At 37.4% G+C, this 23,849-nt stretch overlaps 1 protein-coding gene across 6 annotated transcripts in view; it reads left to right on the top strand.

Moving 5' to 3' along the window:
* The window catches only part of FAM227B (family with sequence similarity 227 member B), a 194,366-nt gene that overhangs the window by 37,946 nt on the left and 132,571 nt on the right, over window positions 1-23,849 (top strand). For all 6 annotated transcript variants that reach the window (XM_045067751.1, XM_045067750.1, XM_045067753.1 and 3 more), the window contains one exon: window positions 6,141-6,278. In XM_045067751.1, coding sequence (XP_044923686.1) covers window positions 6,141-6,278 — 138 coding nt within the window. The remainder of the gene's footprint in view (window positions 1-6,140; window positions 6,279-23,849) is intronic.

The following is a 23,849-nucleotide window of genomic DNA, read 5'->3' as shown; positions in this document are numbered from 1 at the left end:
AAAGCCCACACGGGGTCAGCGTACCCTCAGGTCCCGCAGGGTCACAGAAGGATCAGGGGTGTCTGAGTGTCGCAGACCTTGCGGGTATTGGAACGGGAAAGCTGGCTACAGAGACAGAGCCGACAGTAACCTCGCAGCTCGGGGTGACCTTGAACCGGTCGCAGGCTCAGTGAGCTCCGACCGCGGCCGGAGGTCAGGCAGACGAGAGTAACTGGGCGCTGTTCTCTGAGGGCGCACGGAGGAGTGTGGCCCTGGGCTCTCGGCTCCTCCAGGCTGGAGACCAGGAGGCCGCCATTTGTATTCCCGTCCTCCGGAACTCTACAGAAAGCGCTCAGGGAACAAAAGCTCCTGAAAGCAACCCGAGCGGAATACTCACCCCGGCCCCTGTTAAGGGCGGTGCAATTCCGCCTGGGGCAAGGACACTTGAGAATCACTACAACAGGCCCCTCCCCCAGAAGATCAACAAGAAATCCAGCCGAGACCAAGTTCACCTACCAAGGAGTGTGGTTTCAATACCAAGGAGAGCAGCAGAATTCCAGAGGAGGAGAAAGCAAAGCACGGAACTCATGGCTTTTTCCCTGTGATTTTTTTTAGTCTTGCAGTTAATTTAATTTTTTTATTTTTCATTTTTTGTTTTTTTTTCTCGCCTTCGGGTAAATTTTTTTTTAACTGTTACCTTTTTCTTTTTTAACGATTTTTTACTAGTTTATCTAATATATATATTTTTTCTTTTTTATATTTTTCTTAGGTGTTTTCTTTTTTTTAAATTCTTTTCTTTTTTTTTCTTTCTTCCTTTTTGAACCTCTTTCTATCCCCTTTCTGCCCCCTCACGATTTGGGATCTCTTCTAATTTGGTTAAAGCATATTTTCCTGGGGATGTTGCCAACCTTTTAGTATTTTACTTGCTCCTTCATATACTCTTATCTGGACAAAATGACAAGAAGGAAAAATTCAACACAAAAAAAAGGACAAGAGGCAGTACCGAAGGCTAAGGACCTAATCAATACAGACATTGGTAATATGTCAGATCTAGAGTTCAGAATGACAATTCTCAAGGTTCTAGCCGGGCTTGAAAAAGGCATGGAATATATTAGAGAAACCCTCTCGAGAGATATAAAAGCCCTTTCTGGATAAATAAAAGAAATAAAATCTAACCAAGTTGAAATCAAAAAAGCTATTAATGAGGTGCAATCAAAAATGGAGGCTCTCACTGCTAGGATAAATGAGGCAGAAGAAAGAATTAGTGATATAGAAGACGAAATGACAGAGAATAAAGAAGCTGAGCAAAAGAGGGACAAACAGCTACTGGACCATGAGGGGAGAATTTGAGAGATAAGTGACACCATAAGACGAAACAACATTAGAATAATTGGGATTCCAGAAGAAGAAGAAAGAGAGAGGGGAGCAGAAGGTATACTGGAGAGAATTATTGGGGAGAATTTCCCCAATATAGCAAAGGGAACGAGCATCAAAATTCAGGAGGTTCATAGAATGCCCCTCAAAATCAATAAGAATAGGCCCACACCCCGTCACCTAATAGTAAAATTTACAAGTCTCAGTGACAAAGAGAAAATCCTGAAAGCAGCCCGGGAAAAGAAGTCTGTAACATACAATGGTAAAAATATTAGATTGGCAGCTGACTTATCCACAGAGACCTGGCAGGCCAGAAAGAGTTAGCATGATATTTTCAGAGCACTAAACGAGAAAAACATGCAGCTAAGAATACTATATCCAGCTAGGCTATCATTGAAAATAGAAGGAGAGATTAAAAGCTTCCAGGACAAACAAAAACTGAAAGAATTTGCAAACACCAAACCAGCTCTACAGGAAATCTTGAAAGGGGTCCTCTAAGCAAAGAGACAGCCTACAAGTGGTAGATCAGAAAGGAACAGAGACCATATACAGTAACAGTCACCTTACAGGCAATACAATGGCCCTAAATTCATATCTCTCAATAGTTACCCTGAATGTTAATGGGCTAAATGCCCCTGTCAAAAGACACAGGGTATCAGAATGGATAAAAAAACAAAACCCATCTATATGTTGCTTCCAAGAAACTCATTTTAAGCCCGAAGACACCTCCAGATTTAAAGTGAGAGGGTGGAAAACAATTTACCATGCTAATGGACATCAGAAGAAAGAAGGAGTGGCAATCCTTATATCAGATCAATTAGATTTTAAACCAAAGACTATAATAAGAGATGAGGAAGGACACTATATCATACTTAAAGGGTCTGTCCAACAAGAAGATCTAACAATTTTAAATATCTATGCCCCCAACGTGGGAGCAGCCAACTATATAAACCAATTAATAACAAAATCAAAGAAACACATCAACAATAATACAATAATAATAAGGGACTTTAACACTCCCCTCACTGAAATGGACAGATCATCCAAGCAAAAGATCAGCAAGGAAATAAAGGCCTTAAACGACACACTGGACCAGATGGACATTACAGATATATTCAGAACATTTCATCCCAAAGCAACAGAATACACATTCTTCTCTAGTGCACATGGAACATTCTCCAGAATAGATCACATCCTCGGTCCTAAATCAGGACTCAACCGGTAGCAAAAGATTGGGATCATTCCCTACATATTTTCAGACCACAGTGCTCTAAAGCTAGAACTCAACCACAAAAGGAAGTTTGAAAAGAACCCAAATACATGGAGACTAAACAGCATCCTTCTAAAGAATGAATGGGTCAACGGGGAAATTAAAGAAGAATTGAAAAAAATCATGGAAACAAATGATAATGAAAATACAACGGTTCAAAATCTGTGGGACACAACAAAGGCAGTCCTGAGAGGAAAATATATAGCAGTACAAGCCTTTCTCAAGAAACAAGAAAGGTCTCAGGTACACAACCTAACCCTACACCTAAAGGAGCTGAAGAAAGAACAAGAAAGAAACCCTAAGCCCAGCAGGAGAAGAGAAATCATAAAGATCAGAGCAGAAATCAATGAAATAGAAACCAAAATAACAATAGAACAAATCAACGAAACTAGGAGCTGGTTCTTTGAAAGAATTAATAAAATTGATAAACCCTTGGCCAGACTTATCAAAAAGAAAAGAGAAAGGACCAAATAAATAAAATCATGAATGAAAGAGGAGAGATCACAACTAACACCAAAGAAATACAAACTATTATAAGAACATACTATAAGCAACTCTACGGCAATAAATTTGACAATCTGGAAGAAATGATATCATATAAACTACCACAACTGAACCAGGAAGAAATAGAAAGCCTGAACAGACCCATAACCAGTAAGGAGATTGAAACAGTCATTAAAAATCTCCAAACAAACAAAAGCCCAGGGCCAGATGGCTTCCCAGGGGAATTCTACCAAACATTTAAAGAAGAACTAATTCCTATTTTCCTGAAACTGTTCCAAAAAATAGAAATGGAAGGAAAACTTCCAAACTCATTTTATGAGGCCAGCATCACCGTGATCCCAAAACCAGACAAGGATCCCACCAAAAAAGAGAGCTATAGACCAATATCCTTGATGAACACAGATGCGAAAATACTCAACAAAATACTAGCCAATAGGATTCAACAGTACATTAAAAAGATTATTCACCACGACCAACTGGGATTTATTCCAGGGCTGCAAGTTTGGTTCAACATCCGCAAATCAGTCAATGTGATACAACACATCAATAAAAGAAAGAACAAGTACCATAGGATACTCTCAATAGATGCTGAAAAAGCATTTGACAAATACAGCATCCCTTCCTGATCAAAACTCTTCAAAGTGTAGGGATAGAGGGCACATACCTCAATATCATCAAAGCCATCTATGAAAAACCCACCGCAAATATCATTCTCAATGGAGAAAAACTGAAAGCTTTTCCGCTAAGGTCAGGAACACGGCGGGATGTCCATTATCACCACTGCTATTCAACATCGTACTAGAGGTCCTAGCCTCAGCAATCAGACAACAAAAGGAAATTAAAGGCATCCAAATCGGCAAAGAAGAACTCAAATTATCACTCTTCGCAGATGATATGATACTATATGTGGAAAACCCAAAAGACTCCACTCCAAAACTGCTAGAACTTCTACAGGAATTCAGTAAAGTGTCAGGATATAAAATCAATGCACAGAAATCAGTAGCATTTCTCAACACCAACAGCAAGACAGAAGAAAGAGAAATTAAGGAGTCAATCCCATTTACAATTGCATCCAAAACCATAAGATACCTAGGAATAAACCTAACCAAGGAGGCTAAGAATCTATACTCAGAAAACTATAAAGTACTCATGTAAGAAATTTAGGAAGACACAAAGAAATGGAAAAATGTTCCATGCTCCTGGATTGGAAGAATAAATATTGTGAAAATGTCTATGCTACCTAAAGCAATCTACACATTTAATGCAATTCCTATCAAAGTACCATCCATCTTTTTCAAAGAAATGGAACAAATAATTTTAAAATTTATATGGAACCAGGAAAGACCTCGAATAGCCAAAGGGATATTGAAAAAGAAAGCCAAAGTTGGTGGCATCAAAATTCCGGACTTCAAGCTCTCTTACAAAGCCGTCATCATCAAGACAGCATGCTACTGGCACAAAAACAGACACATAGATCAACGGAACAGAATAGAGAGCCCAGAAATAGACCCTCAACTCTATGGTCAACGAATCTTCGACAGAGCAGAAAAGAATGTCCAATGGAAAAAAGACAGCCTCTTCAATAAATGGTGCTGGGAAAATTAGACAGCCACATGCAGAAAAATGAAATTGGACCATTTCCTTACACCACACACAAAAATAGACTCAAAATGGATGAAGGACCTCAATGTGCGAAAGGAATCCATCAAAATCCTTGAGGAGAACACAGGCAGCAACCTCTTCGACCTCAGCCACAGCAACATCTTCCTAGGAACAACGCAAAAGGCAAGGGAAGCAAGGGCAAAAATGAGCTATTGGGATTTCATCAAGATCAAAAGCTTTTGCACAGCAAAGGAAACAGTTAACAAAAGACAACTGACAGAATGGGAGAAGATATTTGCAAACGACATATCAGATAAAGGACTAGTGTCCAGAATCTACAAAGAACTTAGCAAACTCAACACCCAAAGAACAAATAATCCAATCAAGAAATGGGCAGAGGACATGAACAGACATTTCTGCAATGAAGACATCCAGATGGCCAACAGACACATGAAAAAGTGCTCCATATCACTGGGCATCAGGGAAATACAAATCAAAACCACAATGAGATATCACCTCACACCAGTCAGAATGGCTAAAATCAACAAGTCAGGAAATGACAGATGCTGGCGAGGATGCGGAGAAAGGGGAACCCTCCTACACTGTTGGTGGGAATGCAAGCTGGTGCAGCCACTCTGGAAAACAGCATGGAGGTTCCTCAAAATGTTGAAAATAGAACTGCCCTATGACCCAGCAATTGCACTATTGGGTATTTACCCTAAAGATACAAACGTAGTGATCCAAAGGGGCACGTGCACCCGAATGTTTATAGCAGCAATATCCACAATAGCCAAACTATGGAAAGAACCTAGATGTCCACCAACAGATGAATGGATCATGAAGATGTGGTATATATACACAATGGAATACTGTGCAGCCATCAAAAGAAATGAAATCTTGTCATTTGCGACAACATGGATGGAACTAGAGCGTATCATGCTTAGCGAAATAAGTCAAGCAGAGAAAGACAACTATCATATGATCTCCCTGATATGAGGAAGTGGTGTTGCAACATGGGGGCTTAAGTGGGTATGAGAAGAATAAATGAAATAAGATGGGATTGGGAGGGAGACAAACCATAAGTGACTCTTAATCTCACAAAACAAACTGAGGGTTGCTGGGGGGAGGGGGTTTGGGAGAAGGGGGTGGGATTATGGACATTGGCGAGGGTATGTGCTTTGGTGAGTGCTGTGAAGTGTGTAAACCTGGTGATTCAAAATATATGTTTATAAACAGGGAAAAAAAAGACATTAATATTTCTTATAGACTTTCTCTCATATGAAACTTGAGACTGACAATTTCCACAGGATTATTGTGAGGCTGAAACATGTAATACTCAAAAATGCTTTGAGAAATTAAAAGATATTTTCAAATGCTAATTTCCTGACTAAATTACATTTTATATTAACAGGTTTAAAACCTCAAAAAGGGTTTTGGATTCACTGGAATCTAAAAGAGCTCACAACAACAACCATTCATGGTACTAAGAAAGCACCTTCAACATCTGTAAAGGACAGGATTAAAAAGAGTCAGACACGTATAACGGCTGGTAAGTAAGTTTATTGTTAACTGTGAGATGAAATAGCCAAATAAAATATATTAAGTTATGAATTTATCATAATTTTCTAATGATTAATTCTTTTGAGGGTCTTATTATAATAGTTTGAATATTGCTTCACATTGCTTCACATTTTAGTTTTTCATTATAAAAGTGGTAAGTGCTTAATTATGTCCTCCCATTTGCCTGTTATATTTTTATATTGATCTCTATCCTATAGTCTTAGAGCATTTTACTTCTTCATTTCCAATCTATATGCCTTATCTATTTTACATGCCTATGACTAGGACCTCTAAGAAAATGTTAACTAAAAACAGTGAGAGTGGACATCCTTGCCTCATCCCTGACCTTAAAGGGGAAATGTTACATTATATGCCTTGATGAATGGATCACGAAGAGGTGGTATATATACACAATGGAATACTATGCAGCCATCAAAAGAAATGAAATCTTGTCATTTGCGACAACATGGATGGAACTAGAGCGTTAAATTATTTATATTATTTACATTATTTGCCAAATATATGCCTTTTGTCAGGTTGAGGTAGTTTCATTCTCCTCTTGGCTTTCTAAGAATTTTTTTTAAATGAATGGATAGATGTAGGATCTTAACAAATGCTTTTTAGCATCTATTGGGATGAACTTTTTTGTTTGTTTCAGTCTTATAATATAGTGAATTACAGGGCTTGATTATTGAATGTTAAGCCAACCCTGCATCTCTGGTATAAAACCCATTTGGCTATTATGTTTTAACTTATTCATGTACTATTGGATTTAATTTGATAAAGGTTTGTTTTGTTTTCTTGTACTATCCTGTTTCATTTTAGTATTAAGCATCATGTTCCATCGTCATCTCTTTTTATTTTTTTTTTATTTATAGTCTCTTTTTTTTAAAAATTTCTTTTCAGTGTAACAGTATTCGTTGTTTTTGCACCACACCCAGTGCTCAATGCAATCTGTGCCCTCTCTAATACCCACCACCTGGTTCCCCCAACCTCCCACCCCCTGCCCCTTCAGACCCCTCAGATTGTTTTTCAGAGTCCCTAGTCTCTCATGGTTCACCTCCCCTTTCAATTTCCCTCAACTCCCTTCTCCTCTCCATCTCCCCTTGTCCTCCATGCTATTTGTTATGCTCCACAAATAAGTGAAACCATATGATAATTGACTCTATCTGCTTGACTTATTTCACTCAGCATACTCTCTTCCAGTCCCGTCCATGTTGCTACAAAAGTTGGGTATTCATCCTTTCTGATGGAGGCATAATACTCCATAGTGTTTATGGACCTCATCTTCCTTATCCATACGTCCATTGAAGGGCATCTTGGTTCTTTCCACAGTTTGGCGACCATGGCCATGCTGCTATAAACATTGGGGTACAGCTGGCCCTTCTTTTCACTACATCTGTATCTTTGGGGTAAATACCCAGGAGTGCAATTGCAGGGTCATAGGGAAGCTCTATTTTTAATTTCTTAAGGAATCTCCACACTGTTTTCCAAAGTGGCTGCACCAACTTGCATTCCCACCAACATTGTAAGAGGGTTCCCCTTTCTCCACATCCTCTCCAACACATGTTGTTTCGTGTCTTGCTAATTTTGGCCATTCTAACTGATGTAAGGTGGTATCTCAATGTGGTTTTAATTTGAATCTCCCTGAGGGCTAGTGACGATGAACATTTTTTCATGTGTCTGATAGCTATTTGTATGTCTTCATTGGAGAAGTGTCTGTTCATATCTTCTGCCCATTTTTTTAATGTGATTATCTGTTTTGTGTGTGTTGAGTATGAGGAGTTCTTTATAGATCCTGGATATCAACCTTTTGTCTGTACTGTCATTTGCAAATATCTTCTCCCATTCCATGGGTTGCCTCGTTGTTTTTTTGACTGTTTCCTTTGCTGTGCAGAAGCTCTTGATCTTGATGAAGTCCCAAAAGTTCATTTTCGCTTTTGTTTCCTTTGCCTCTGGAGGCATATATTGAAAGAAGTTGCTGTGGCTGATATCGAAGAGGTTACTGCCTATGTTCTCCTCTAGGATTCTGTTGGATTCCTGCCTCATGTTGAGGTCTTTTATCCATTTTGAGTTTATCTTTGTGTACAGTGTAAGAGGATGGTCGAGTTTCATTCTTCTACATATAGCTGTCCAGTTTTCCCAGCACCATTTTTTTTAAGATTATTTTTTTTATTTATTTGACAGAGAGAAATCACAAGTAGTCAGAGAGGCAGCCAGAGAGAGAGAGGGAAGCAGGATCCCTGCTGAGCAGAGAGCCCGAAGCGGGACTCCATCCCAGGACCCTGAGATCATGACCTGAGCCGAAGGCAGCGGCTTAACCCACTGAGCCACCCAGGCGCCCCACCCCAGCACCATTTATTGAAGAGAATTTCTTTTTTCCACTGTATATTTTTTCCTGTTTTGTTGAAGCTTATTTGCCCATAGAGTTGAGGGTCCATATCTGGGCTCTCTACTCTGTTCCAGTGGTCTATGTGTCTGTTTTTATGCCAGTACCATGCTGTCTTGGTGATCACAGCTTTGTAGTAAAGCTTGAAATCAGGTAACATGATGATGCCCCCAGTTTTATTTTTGTTTTTCAACATTTACTTAGCGAGTCAGGGTCTCTTCTGATTCCAAACAAATTTTAGGATTATTTGCTCCAGCTCTTTGAAAAATACCGGTGGAATTTTGATTGGAATGGCATTAAAAGTATAGATTGCTCTAGGCAGTATAGACATTTTAACAATGTTTATTCTTCCAATCCAAGAGCAGAGAATGGTCTTCCATCTTTTTGTGTCTTCTTCAATTTCTTTCATGAGTGTTCTGTAGTTCCTCGAGTACAGATCCTTTACCTATTCTCTTTTTAAAAAGAGATGGTGTAGAATTGGTATTTATTTTTCTTCCCATATATGGGAAATTCACTAATGAAGCCATCAAGGAAGGCCTAGAATTTTTTGTGGGAAAGTTCTTAATAAATTCAGTTTCTCTAATAGATATAGGGCTATTCATTTATCAGTTACTTCTTAAATGATCTTGGTTGTTTCGTGTAATTTTTTATTTTATTCCTTTAAATATTTTTGAGGTTTTTTCTAGGATGCAATCCAGTTACTTAGAAATACTTTGATCCATTTGAGCTTTCCTTTCAAGTTTCATTTGGTGGAACCAGCAACATCTTTTGTTTAGGCTTAACTTGTTTCGCCTGATGAGGCAATACCCTTCTCAGTATTTTAGAAGGTTTCCCATCCGACTGGCTAGAATATGAGCTTTGTGTGAGCCTCAAGCAGTGTTCTTCCTGCTCCTCCCTGTGAGTGGCTCTTTACTAACTTCAGGCAAAGATTCAAGAATAACCCTCTGAGGATCTTTAGAATGCTCTCTTGTGTGCATCTGTCTCCTTATTATGCTGACCTATGAACTGTAGCTTGCCAACACCTTCCTGAATGCTAAATTTTACTTTCTCAACTCAGTGAGACTAGTGGATTCTGTTTGGATTCCCACTCCTCCATGTGTTTCTCTTTTCTTGGAGATTACTGACCTGTACTGCCTATTGTCTAGCACACAAAAATCATTTTTTCATATATTTTGTCCAAATTTTTATGTGTTTAAGAAAGAAGAGTAAACTTGGGCCTTTTTACTCCATAGTAACTAGAAGTGGAAGCAATTATATGTATTTTTAAAAGATTAAGAGAAGACTTAAAATAGTCTTCTATATTCATTCTTCCTGGCACTTCATTCCTTGCTCTAAACTTGAGATCCTTGTGTTATTTCCCTTCAGCCTGAGCAAGTGCCTTTTGGCAGTTCTCATAGTTCAATTCTTCTAGCAATGAGTTTCCTTGTTTACTTATCTAAAAACAGTGTTCATTTTGCCTCTATTTCTGAAGGATATTTTTGCTGCATATAGAGTTCTGGATTTGTTTTTCTTTTGCCTTTTAGCAACATATTGTTCCATTGTGTTCTGGTTTCTATTATTTCTAGTGAAAAGTCGGACATTATTCTTACTATTATTTCACCATGTCTAGGGTCAGAAACTTCTCCTGTCAAGGGCCAAAGAAGTCAATATTTTAGGTTTTGTTAGAAACAAATCAGGTATTTTTCTTTACAACTCTTTAAAAATATAAAACCCTTCTTTAGGTTCCAAGTGATATGAAAAATAGGCCATGAACTGGATTGGATCTGCAGGGTGTAGTTTGTTGATTCCTACTCCATTCAATATGCGTTTTTTCTTCTATCTACTGTTAAGATTTTTATTTTTGTTCTTAGAGTTCAGAAATTTGTCCATGATGTGCTGACATACTGCTCTTTGTCTTTATCCTACTTGGCCTCATTAATTTTCTTAAAATTGTGATTTGATGTTTCTCACCAAATTTGGGAAATTTTTTGCCATTATTTTTCAAGTAAATGCTGTTCTATTTCTCTTCTCTGGGATTCAGGTTACCATATATTATATTACTTAATGTCCACAGTTCACTAGGACTGTGTCATTTTTTTTCAACCTTTTCTCTCTAAGTTTTATAGATTTTGTATTTCCATTTATTTCATTTTAAGTTTACTGACTCTTGTATGATCTATGATCTACTCTTAATCCCAATAAATGAATATTTAATTTCATATATTATACTTTTCAGTTAAGGATTCCTATTTAGCCCATTTTTTTTAACTTTTTTTTTAAAGATTTTATTTTATCTATTTGGCAGACAGAGATCAGAAGTGGGCAGAGAGGCAGAGAGAGAGGGAGGAGGAAGCAGGCTCCCTGCCGAGCAGAGAGCCTGATGCAGGGCTCAGTCCCAGGACCCTGGGACCATGACCCAAGCCAAAGGCAGAAGCCCCAATCCACTGAGCCACCCAGGCACCCATAGTGCATTTTTTAGTAGTTTCTGTTTCTCTTCTGAGTTTCTCTTCATTATGACCACATTTTCTTTTAAGTCCTCAAACATATTTAAAATAATTGCTTTTAAGCTCTTGGCTGGTAATACCAATATCTGGATAAGTATGAAATTGATTTCTATGATCATCTTTTACTTGACTGAATCACAGTTTCTTGTTTCTTTTCATGTCTAGTAACTTTTTATGTAATCTTGGGATTTTAAATGAAACTTTGAGGATATTCTGCATTCTGTTAACCTCCAGTAAACAATCTTAATTTTGTTCAAGTAAGTTACTTTGGCTGTATTCAAAGTCCAAATGCTTTGTGTTCTGTGATGGTCAGCCACTTAAATCTCTACTTAGAACTTTTAGCCATCAGCTATTCCTTTCTACCCATCCCTCTAAAGTTCCCTCTTTCTACCCTGAGTAATTCAGACATCACCCAAGGGTTTAGAGAGAGCTTATAATATTTAGATCCTAGGTTTCCCCTTCTACAGCCCCTTTATTTCCAGGATTTCTAGAACTACCTCATTTTTCAGCCCTATGGCAGTCCTAAATACCATTCTCTGATTCATTAAACCAAAATATTTCCACTTTATGTTTGAATTCCATCCATTTACATACTATGATGACTAACTAGTACCATCAGCCAAAAAGCTACTACTGCCTGAACACAAATTGCATGTACTAGATTTTCCCTCTTATAAGGCTCAGCTCTCCTTCAATTTCTATCTACTCTTAGTCATTATCTGGTATCCTCAAATGTTGTGTTTTTAAAAAATATTTTCAAGAATTTATAACTTTCATCTCTGGGCAAGTCAGATTGATGTAAGTTAAACATTTTACTTAAATATTAACTTTTTTTACAATTTAAATATCAAATTTTTAAGTCACTTTTTCCCTAAAGACTATATGTTGCTTCATTATCTGCTATTAATTAGTCTAGCAGAGAAGTCTAAAGACAACTATTTTATTTTTTCTTTACTGTTAATGTATGGATTTTTTTTTACTTTTCTGTTTAGTTGTTTCCAAGATTTTGTTTAATTTTTAATTTTTTATAAACATATATTTTTATCCCCAGGGGTACAGGTCTGTGAATCACCAAATTTAAACACTTCAAAGCACTCATCATATCACATACCATCCCCAATGTCCATAACCCCACCCCACTCTCCCAACCCCCCTCCCTCCAGCAACCCTCAGTTGGTTTTGTGAGATTAAGAGTCACTTATGGTTTGTCTCCCTCCCAATCCTATCTTGTTTCATTTATTCTTCTCGTACCAACTTAAGCCCCCATGTTGCATCACCACTTCTTCATATCAGGGAGATCATATGATAGTTGTCTTTCTCTGCTTGACTTATTTCGCTAAGCATGATACGCTCTAGTTCCATCCATGTTGTCGCAAATGGCAAGATTTCATTTCTTTTGATGGCTGCATAGTATTCCATTATGTATATATACCACATCTTCGTGATCCATTCATCTGTTGATGGACATCTAGGTTCTTTCCATGGTTTGACTATAGTAGACATTGCTGCTATAAACATTCGGGTGCACGTGCCCCTTCGGATCACTACGTTTATATCTTTTTTTTTTTTAAGATTTTATTTATTTATTTGACAGAGAGAAAGATCACAAGTGGGCAGGGAGGCAGGCAGAGAGAGAGGGGGAAGCAGGTCTCTCCTGAGCAGAGAGACCGATGTGGGGCTCGATCCCAGGACCCTGAGATCATGACCCAAGCTGAAGGCAGCGGCCTAACCCACTGAGCTACCCAGGTGCCCCACTACATTTGTATCTTTAGGGTAAATACCCAGTAGTGCAATTGCTGGGTCATAGGGTAGTTCTATTTTCAACATTTTGAGGAACCTCCATGCTGTTTTCCAGAGTGGTTGCACCAGCTTGCATTCCCACCAACAGTGTAGGAGGGTTCCCTTTTCTCCACATCCTCACTAGCATCTGTCATTTCCTGACTTGTTAATTTTAGCCATTCTGACTGGTGGAGGTGATAGCTCATTGTGGTTTTGATTTGTATTTCTCTGATGCCGAGTGATATGGAGCACTTTTGCAAGTGTCTGTTGGCCATCTGGATGTCCTCTTTGCAGAAATGTCTGTTCATGTCTTCTGTCCATTTCTTGATTGGATTACTTATTCTTTGGGTGTTGAGTTTGCTAAGTTCTTTATAGTTTTTGGACACTAGTCCTTTATCTGATATGTCGTTTGCAAATATCTTCTCCCATTCTGTCAGTTGTCTCTTGGTTTTGTTAACTGTTTCATTTGCTGTGCAAAAGCTTTTCATCTTGATGAAGTCCCAGTAGTTCATTTTTGCCCTTGCTTCCCTTGCCTTTTGCGTTGTTCCTAGGAAGATGTTGCTGTGGCTGAGGTCGAAGAGTTTGCTGCCTGTGTTCTCCTCAAGGATTTTGATGGATTCCTTTCGCACATTGAGGTTCTTCACCCATTTTGAGTCTATTTTTGTGTGTGGTGTAAGGAAATGGTCCAATTTCAATTTTCTGCATGTGGCTGTCTAATTTTCAAAACACCATTTATTGAAAAGGCTGTCCTTTTTCCATTGGACATTCTTTTCTGCTCTGTCGAAGATTCGTTGACCATAGAGTTGAGGGTCTATTTCTGGGCTCTCTATTCTGTTCCATTGATCTATGTGTCTGTTTTTGTGCCAGTACCATGTTGTCTTGATGATGACGGCTTTGTAATAGAGCTTGAAGTCCAGAATTATGATGCCACCAACTTTGGCTTTCTTTTTCAATATTCCTTTGGCTATTCGAGGTCTTTTCTGGTTCCATATAAATTTTAGGATTATTTGTTCCATTTCTTTGAAAAAATGGATGGTACTTTGATAGGAATTGCATTAAATGTGTAGATTGCTTTAGGTAGCATAGACATTTTCACAATATTTGTTCTTCCAATGCAGGGGCATGGAACATCTTTCCATTTCTTTGTGTCTTCCTAAATTTCTTACATGAGTACTTTATAGTTTTCTGAGTATAGATTCTTAGCCTCCTTGGTTAGGTTTATTCCTAGATATCTTATAGTTTTGGGTGCATTTGTAAATGGGATTGACTCCTTAATTTCTCTTTCTTCTGTCTTGCTGTTGGTGTAGAGAAATGCTACTGATTTCTGTGCATTGATTTTATATCCTGACACTTTACTGAATTCCTGTAGAAGTTCTAGCAGTTTTGGAGTGGAGTCTTTTGGGTTTTCCACATATAGTATCATATCATCTGCGAAGAGTGATAATTTGAGTTCTTCTTTGCCGATTTGGATGCCTTTAATTTCCTTTTGTTGTCTGATTGCTGAGGCTAGGACCTCTAGTACTATGTTGAATAGCAGTGGTGAGAATAGACATTCCTGCCGTGTTCCTGACCGTAGCGGAAAAGCTTTCAGTTTTTCTCCATTGAGAATGATATTTGCGGTGGGTTTTTCATAAGATGGCTTTGATGATATTGAGGTATGTGCCCTCTATCCCTACACTTTGAAGAGTTTTGATCAGGAAGGGATGCTGTACTTTGTCAAATGCTTTTTCAGCATCTATTGAGAGTATTATATGGTTCTTGTTCTTTCTTTTATTAATGTGTTGTATAACATTGATTGATTTGCAGATGTTGAACCAACCCTGTAGCCCTGGAATAAATCCCACTTGGTCGTGGTGAATAATCCTTTTAATGTACTGTTGAATCCTATTGGCTAGTATTTTGGTGAGAATTTTCGCATCTGTGTTCATCAAGGATATTGGTCTGTAGTTCTCTTTTTGATGGGATCCTTGTCTGGTTTTGGGATCAAGGTGATGCTGGTCTCATAAAATGAATTTGGAAGTTTTCCTTCCATTTCTATTTTTTGGAAGAGTTTCAGGAGAATAGGAATTAGTTCTTCTTTAAATGTTTGGTAGAATTCCCCTGGGAAGCTGTCTGGCCCTGGACTTCTGTTTGTTTGGAGATTTTTGATGACTGTTTCAATCTCCTTACTGGTTATGGGTCGTTCAGGTTTTCTATTTCTTCCTGGTTCAGTTGTGGTAGTTTTGATGTCTCTAGGTATACATCCATTTCTTCCAGATTGTCAAATTTGTTTGCGTAGAGTTGCTCATTGTATGTTCTTATAATTTTTTGTATTTCTTTGGTGTTTGTTGTGATCTCTCCTCTTTCGTTCATGATTTTATTTATTTGGGTCCTTTCTCTTTTCTTTTTGATAAGTCTGGCCAGGGGTTTATCAATCTTACTAATTCTTTCAAAGAACCAGCTCCTAGTTTCATTGATTTGTTCTATTGTTATTTTGGTTTCTATTTCATTGATTTCTGCTCTGATCTTTATGATTTCTCTTCTCCTGCTGGGCTTAGGGGTTCTTTCTTGTTCTTTCGCCAGCTCCTTTAGGTGTAGGATTAGGTTGTGTACTTGAGACTTTTCTTGTCTCTTGAGAAAGGCTTGTACCGCTTTATATTTTCCTCTCAAGTCTGCCTTTGCCATGTCTCACAGATTTTTTTTTTAAGATTTTATTTATTTATTTCACAGAGAGAAATTACAAGTACACTGAGAGGCAGGCAGAGAGAGAGAGAGAAGGAAGCAGGCTCCCCGCTGAGCAGAGAGCCCAATGCGGGACTTGATCCCAGGACCCTGAGATCATGACCTGAGCTGAAGGCAGCGGCCCAACCCACTGAGCCACCCAGGCGCCCCATGTCCCACAGATTTTGAACCATTGTGTTTTCATTATCATTTGTTTCCATGAATTTTTTCAATTCTTCTTTAATTTCCCGGTTGACCCATTCATTCGTTAGAAGGATGCTCTTTAGTCTCCTTGTATTTGGGTTCTTTCCAAATTTCCTCTTGTGATTGAGTTCCTGCTTCAGAGCATTGTGGTCTGAAAATATGGAGGGAATGATCCCAATCTTTTGATACAGGTTGAGACCTGATTTAGGACCAAGGATGTGATCTATCTGGAGAATGTTCCATGTGCACTAGAGAAGAATGTGTAATCTGTTGTTTTGGGATAAAATGTTCTGAATATATCTGTGATGTCCGTCTGGTCCAGTGTGTCATTTAAGGCCTTTATTTCCTTGTTGATCTTTTGCTTGGATGACCTGTCCATTTCAGTGAGGGGAGTGTTAAGTCCCCTACTATTATTGTATTATTGTTGATGTGTTTCTTTGATTTTGTTATTAATTGTTTATATAGTTGGGTGCTCCCAGGTTAGGCGTATAGATATTTAAAATTGTTAGATCTTCTTGTTTGACAGATCCCTTAAGTATGATATAGTGTCCTTCCTCCTCTCTTATTATAGTTTTTGGCTTAAAATCTAATGGATCTGATATAAGGCTTACCACCCCTGCTTTTTTCTGATGTCCGTTAGCATGATAAATTGTTTTCCACCCCCTCACTTTAAATCTGGAGGTGTCTTCGGTTCTAAAATGGGTTTCTTGTAGGAAACATATAGATTTTTTTTTAATCCATTCTGATACCCTGTGTCTTTTTATTGGGGCATTTAGCCCATTAACATTCAAGGTAACTATTGAGAGATATGAATTTAGGGCCATTGTATTGCCTGTAGGTGGCTGTTACTGTATATTGTCTCTGTTCTTTTCTGCTCTACTACTTTTAGGCTGTCTCTTTGCTTAGAGGACCCCTTTCAAGATTTCCTGTAGAGCTGGTTTGGTGTTTGCAAATTCTTTCAGTTTTTGTTTGTCCTGGAAGCTTTTAATCTCTCCTTTTATTTTCAATGATAGCCTAGCTGGATATAGTATTCTTAGCTGCATGTTTTTCTCATTTAGTGCTCTGAATATATCATGCCAGCTCTTTCTGGCCTGCCAGGTCTCTGTGGATAAGTCTGCTGCCAATCTAATATTTTTACCATTGTATGTTACAGACTTCTTTTCCCGGGCTGCTTTCAGGATTTTCTCTTTGTCACTAAGACTTGTAAATTTTACTATTAGGTGATGGGATGTGGACTTATTCTTGTTGATTTTGAGGGGGGTTCTCTGAACCTCCTGGATTTTGATGCTTGTTCTCTTTGCCATATTAGGGAAATTCTCTCCAATAATTCTCTCCAATATACCTTCTGCTCCCCTCTCTCTTTCTTCTTCTTCTGGAATCCCAATTATTCATTCTAATGTTGTTTCCTCTTATGGTGTCACTTCTCTCTCGAATTCTCCCCTCATGGTCCAGTAACTGTTTGTCCCTCTTTTGCTCAGCTTCTTTATTCTCTGTCATTTGGTCTTCTATATCGCTAATTTTTTCTTCTGCCTCATTTATCCTAGCAGTGAGAGCCTCCATTTTATATTGCACCTCATTTTTTTATTTCAACTTGGTTAAATTTTAATTCTTTTATTTCTCCAGAAAGGGCTTTTTTATCTCCCGAGAGGATTTCTCTAATATCTTCCATGCCTTTTTCGAGCCCAGCTAGAACCTTCAGAATCGTCATTCTGAACTCTAGAGCTGACATATTATGTCAGATGTGTGTATTGATTAGGTCCCTATCCTTCGGTACTGCCTCTTGTTCTTTTTTTTTGTGGTGAATTTTTCTGCCTTGTCATTTTGTCCAGATAAGAGTATATGAAGGAGCAAGTAAAATACTAAATTTGTGGCAAAGATCCCAGGAAAATATGCTTTAACCAAATCAGAAGAGATCCCAAATCATGGGGGGGGGGAGAAAGGGGGTAAAAAGAGGTTCAGAAAAAAAAAAAGAAACAATTAAAAAAAAAACGAATAAAGAAAAAATATAAAAAAGAAAAATATATATATATATTAGATAAACTAGTTTAAAAACATTAAAAAATATAAGGGTAAAAGTTAAAAAAAGTTTAGCGGAAGGAGAAAAAAAATTGAAAAAGAAGAAAAAATTAAATTAACTGCAAAACTAAAGAATCATGGGGAGAAAGCCATGAGTTCTGTGCTTTGCTTTCTCCTCCTCTGGAATTCTGCTGCTCTCCTGGGTATTGAACCTGCACTCCTTTATAGGTGAACTTGATCCTGGCTGGATTTCTTGTTGATCTTCTGGGGGAGGGGCCTGTTGTAGTGATTCTCAAGTGTCTTTGCCCCAGGCGGAATTTCACTGCCCTTACCAGGGACCAGGCTGAGTAATCAGCTGGGGTTTGCTTTCAGGAGCTTTTATTCCCTGAACGCTTCCCGTAGAGTTCCAGAGGATGGGAATGAAAATGGCGGCCTCCCAGTGTCTGGCCCAGAGGATCCGAGAGCTCAGGGCCCCACTCCTCAGTGCACCCTCAGAGAATAACACCCAATTACTCCCGTCTCCCTGGCCTCCGGCCATGCTCCGAGCTCACCGAGCCTGTGACCTGTTCAAGGTAACCCCGAGCGGAGAGCTCACTCCTCGGCTCTGTCTCTGTAGCCGGCTTCCCTGTTCTAATACCTGCAAGCTCTGTGACACTCAGACACCCCCGGTCTTTCTGTGACCCTGCGGGACCTGAGGCCATGCTGACCCCACGTGGGCTTCACCCGGTTTAGCCTCTGGAGCGATGTCCCTCAGTGGAACAGATTTTTAGAAGTCCTGATTTTGTGCTCCGTTGCTCCACCGCTTGCCAGGAGCTGGCCCCTTCCCCCGCTGTCTATCTTCCTGTCATTTTGGATTCACTTCTCCGCCAGTCCTACCTTTCAGAAATTGGTTGATTTTCTGTTTCTAGAATCGCTGTTCTTCTTCTCTGCGATATCCTGTTGGATTTGTAGGTGTTTGTAATCTTTAGATAAGCTATCTAGGTCATCTCCTGCTACCTGATGTAGTCTCAGCCTCCTACTTCTCCGCCATCTTGACTCCTCCCGACCTCGTTGTTTCCAAGATTTTTTAAATTGTCTTTAAAATTGGAGAATGTCACTGGAATGTGTCTTGATATTAATGACAATCTTCCTAGATTTTTTTCCTAGTGATAATTTAATTCTTGCATTTCCCTAAGCTCCACTGAGACCTAGTAAAGGTCTTAGCCAAATATTTCAAGTGAGACAGAAGCTTACATGGCCAGCCTGATGAGGGAGGGAGAGTAACTCTGTTTCAGACATTTAAACAAAAAATTTCATTCTGTCATTGGAGAGTATCCTCCTAACACTGAGGAAATAAAATTTCTAGAGAAAGATTTTCACATGGTATGCTATAACTGATGAACTGCTGCAGCATAAAAACCGAATTGTATAGGGATCAATGAAAAAAAAAAATAAGAAAAAGGCCACTGAAGTTTGTTCACTTGGTAAATGTGAACAACATTTTCCCCCCTTCCCATATGTAATCTGTTTTCTTTCTTAAATTCCACATATATATGAGATCATATGGTATTTGTCTTTCTCTCACTGACTTATTTCACTTGGCATAATATACTCTACCTCCATTAACATCATTGCAAATGACAAGATTTCATTCTTTTTGATAGCTGAGTAACATTCCATTTTATGTAAATATATATATATATATTTTTTTCACATCTTCTTTATCCACTCATCGGTTGATGGATATCTACGCTCTCTCCATAGTTTGGATATTGTTGATAATGGTGCTATAAACATCAGGGTATATGTACCCCTTTGAATCTTCAGTTTGTATTATTATCTCCTTTGGATATATACCTAGTAATATAACTGCTGGATCATAGTGTTCTACATTTAACCTTTTGGGGAACCTCCATACTGTTCTCCAGAGTGGGTGCACCAGTTTGTATTCCCACCACCAGTGTCCTCATCCTCACAAACACCTGTTGGTTTTGTGTTATTAATTTTAGCCATTCTGACAAGTATGAGGTGGTTTCTCATCATGGGTTTGATTTTTATTTCACTGATGATAAATGATGGTGAGCATCTTTTTCTATATTTGTAAGCCACCTGAAAGTTTTCTTTGGAAAACATCTTAAGCTTCTGCCAATGGAGATGTGGATCTTTCAAGATCTCCTCCCATGTACTGTCCCTTCATGTGATAAAATATTTTCAAAGACTTCTACAAATTTGGTTTTATTTCATAGGCTTCACATATAATACCAGTTTATAAAACTGTGTTCTGGTGCTGATGCAGATTTTCCTATTTATGTTTCATAGTAAGTTAACTGAGCAGTGGGAGATAGACTAAAGTAGCAGTGTTTATCTCATCATCTTATGTAGAAGTCTCCTCATAGATATGTTTTTATTACTGTATTTTAGGTAAGCATGCAGAACAGTAAAGAACATTTCCCACATGTAATAAATATTTGTATATTTCCGTATTTGCCTTATATGCCTTTTATTTACAGGGTGTTTTTTTGGTATCATTTCTAAATCTATCTCCCCCTTTCCAAAGGCAATGACTATACTGAAATTTGTGGGCATCCACACTGTTTATAATATGTAATATTGTTTTTATGTTCTTTACAAAAACAAAATACATGAAACCATTTTGCATTTCAAAAATTAACAATAATCAATATTCAATAATTTAAAATATTAAGTATTAGCCAATTTTTTTGACTGTAAAGAAAACATAGTGAAGTTGCTCAATAGACAGTCAAGAAGGTTTTTTTCTCTTTTTCTAGGAAATACTGTTTGTGAGCTTTTATTTCAATAATGTTTATTTCAAACATCCCTTATTTATATGTTGTTTCATGATAATCCTTGGTTTTTCAGAAGTTATTATTTCAGTATCCATGTATTGCAATCTAATATGAAGAAGATTCTGGGTGGTGAATTACAATGCTTGAGTTTTTAAACTGTATTTTAATGACCATTTTCACCTGAAATAACATAAATATTATATTTGATTCAAACAAACTTAATTTTAATAACAGGAAATCTTGATAAAATGTATCATATATTTTACTTAACCCTAAATATTTGAAAAATACTTTTTATATTTGATTCTAAAACATGAATAGATTTTTCTATTTCTGGATGCGATCTTCTAAGTTTGGGAGAGCAGATTAGGGGTTTATGGGTGTCTCCTTTCATATAGTGCTCAACATTAAAATTTAATAATTTATCTTAAACATATAAATCTTCAATTTGAAGTATGAACTTCATAATGTCTATTAACTTTTTCTATATAGCCTTATTAGTAATATTCTTATGTAGCAGTTCACTTTTATTATCCCTTATAAAGTAAGAAAACTGAAGCATAAGAAATTAAGTAATAACTTACCCAAGGTCACATAACTGGTAAGTAGTGGAATATGAATTCATATCCAGGAAATTCTGGCCTTAGAGTCTGAACTCATAGCCAAACTCACATGCTTCCTCTTAGTCATTTAATTTTACAAGCTTACAAGTACATTAAGGCTTAAAATTGTCATCATAGGATAAGAGTTGCAACTTATAAGAGTAGCCATAGCCTTAATCCTTCATTCATGACTAATGTGAATGAGTTTTTAGATCCTTTTTTGGGATCAAATTTTAATACATGAGAAGGAAGGAGGGAGATATATTACTAGAAGGGTCAAAAAGAGCAGAAGACTGGGGGGAAATTTCACTTATTTCCAAACTTTGTATATGGATTCCTCTAGAAATAGCAGTGGTTTGGGGAATTAGAAACCCACATTCTGGGGCCAAAGTAGTCCGGAAGTGCAGTGACAACAAAGGGTTGGAATTTCTAATCTTCTGAAAGTAACTGAGCCTCCACTGGGAAAGCACAGGTCTGCGATGCACCAATGTTTTTGGCAGGGAAACTAAAAGGGCGATTGTACAATTTCAAAAAGTCATGAATTCCATAAAGACGGGTCTGGGTTTGGTTTGGTTTGGTTTTTATGAAATAGTTTTTTTCTCTAAATTTCTACTTAGATTGTGACTACTAGGAAATCTATGTGTTTATTTGAACTTTGAAACTTTTATATTTTTCTAGGCCCCTAGCCTGCCTTTAAAGGTATCTTGCTGAGTTTTTATTTTAGCTAGTGATCAATGAGTACCTCTCCTCCACATAGTGTTTCAGAGATCCAGGCTGTTTCTGCCTTCTAGGGTCACCAACCTATAGAACTGGATAGCCATTAGAATTAATCTGCACCAGGAAAATATAAGAGAAGTATTAAAAGTCTTGGCTAAAGTTTTAAATTTCCAGTTATAAAATGAATACCTCATGGGACTATGAAGTGTAGCATAGTGAGTTAGTTTATAATACTGTATTACATATTTGAAAGTAGGTTGGAGAGTGGATCTTGAAAATTCTCATTGCAAGAAAAAAACTTGGCAACAATATATGGTCATGGACATTAATTGACTTACTGTGGTGATCATCTTGCAGTATATACATATAACAAACCATTATATTGTACACTACTTGAAATTAATACCTGATGTCAATTATACCTCTCTTTTAAAAAGTTTTGGCTCAGAAGTTACCCATATCACTTTCAATCAGATGCCATTAGTGAGGACAAGCCATAGCTGTATTTAGATATAAGGAGGGCTAGAAAATAAAAGCTGTGGCTGGGCAGGAGCTACATAGAGACAATTCTGTATTATGGAAAGGGGAGACACACATTTTGAATTGAGTAGTGTAGTAATCCTTATGTATAGAATGCTTTTGCTGTGACCAATAATAAGGTGGGTATTAAGGAGGGCATGTATTGCATGGAGCATTGGGTGTCGTGCATAAACAATGAATTCTAGAACACAGAAAAGAAATTTTAAAAAAATAAAAGCAAAAAAATTTGAGTATCAAAGAAAAATTTTGGAGAATATACTTCTATCACCACAATATTGATAGTTTTTCAATACTTAAAGACTGCCTAATAGGTCAGTGGTGATATTAATAAATGTTATTTTTTGATATATAAAGAAATGTGTTAACGTTTAGAAGATCTGCATAACTCACAGAACCAGACTGCCTAATAGGTCAGTGGTGATATTAATAAATGTTATTTTTTGATATATAAAGAAATGTGTTAACGTTTAGAAGATCTGCATAACTCACAGAACCAGTATTTTTCAAATGATCAGTACATTGTATTTTTAAAAATAATACATGCATTTTTAAAATGTGATTTTAGAATCCACATTTCAACCCACCATTAAGAAGTTACAACCTGTCAAGTTTTGGTGTACTATCAAAGAATATTCACAATTATATGAGAAGGCAACTCAAATACTCATTTTTCCAAATATATGTGTGATACCAGATTTTCTTCATATACATTAATATACAAATATATTCTTTTAAAATGTACCACAACAAAACAAATGCAGAAGTAAATATTGGAATGCTGTCTTCTACTAAGGCAGATGTTAAAGAGATTTTTAAAATGTGAAATAATGTTATTCTTCTCAAAACTTTTCTTGAAAATAGTTTTTTTTTCCAAGAAAAAAATAAGATGTTATATATGCACATACACACACAATGGAATATTACTCAGCTATTAAAAAAGAATGAAATTTTGCCCTTTGCAATTACATGAATGAAACTAGAGAGTATAATACTAAGTGAAATAAGTCAGTCAGAGAAAGACAAATACAATATGATTTCACTCATATGAGGAATTTAAGAAACAAAACAAAGGGGATAAAAAAGGAGAGAAGCAAACCAGGAAACAGACTCTTAATTATAGAGAAAAACTGATGGTTACCAGAAGGGAGGTGGGTCGAGGGATGGGTGAAATAGGATGGGGATTAAGGAGGTCATTTGTGAGGAGCACCAGGTGATGTATTGAAGAGTTGAATCGCTCTATCGTGTACCTGACACTAATACTACATTAGGTTAACTAACTGGGATTTAAATAAAAAAATTTTAAAAATAGCTAGCTTTTCTATAAAGATACTATTTATTTTAATA

Source organism: Mustela putorius, unplaced genomic scaffold (assembly GCF_011764305.1).
Source record: "Mustela putorius furo isolate JIRA1106 unplaced genomic scaffold, ASM1176430v1.1 tig00003898_pilon_pilon_pilon, whole genome shotgun sequence".
In the NCBI taxonomy this organism is placed as follows: Eukaryota; Metazoa; Chordata; class Mammalia; order Carnivora; family Mustelidae; genus Mustela; species Mustela putorius.
The sequence above is the reverse complement of the archived record's forward strand: the minus strand, read 5'-3'. Positions and strand labels throughout refer to the sequence as shown.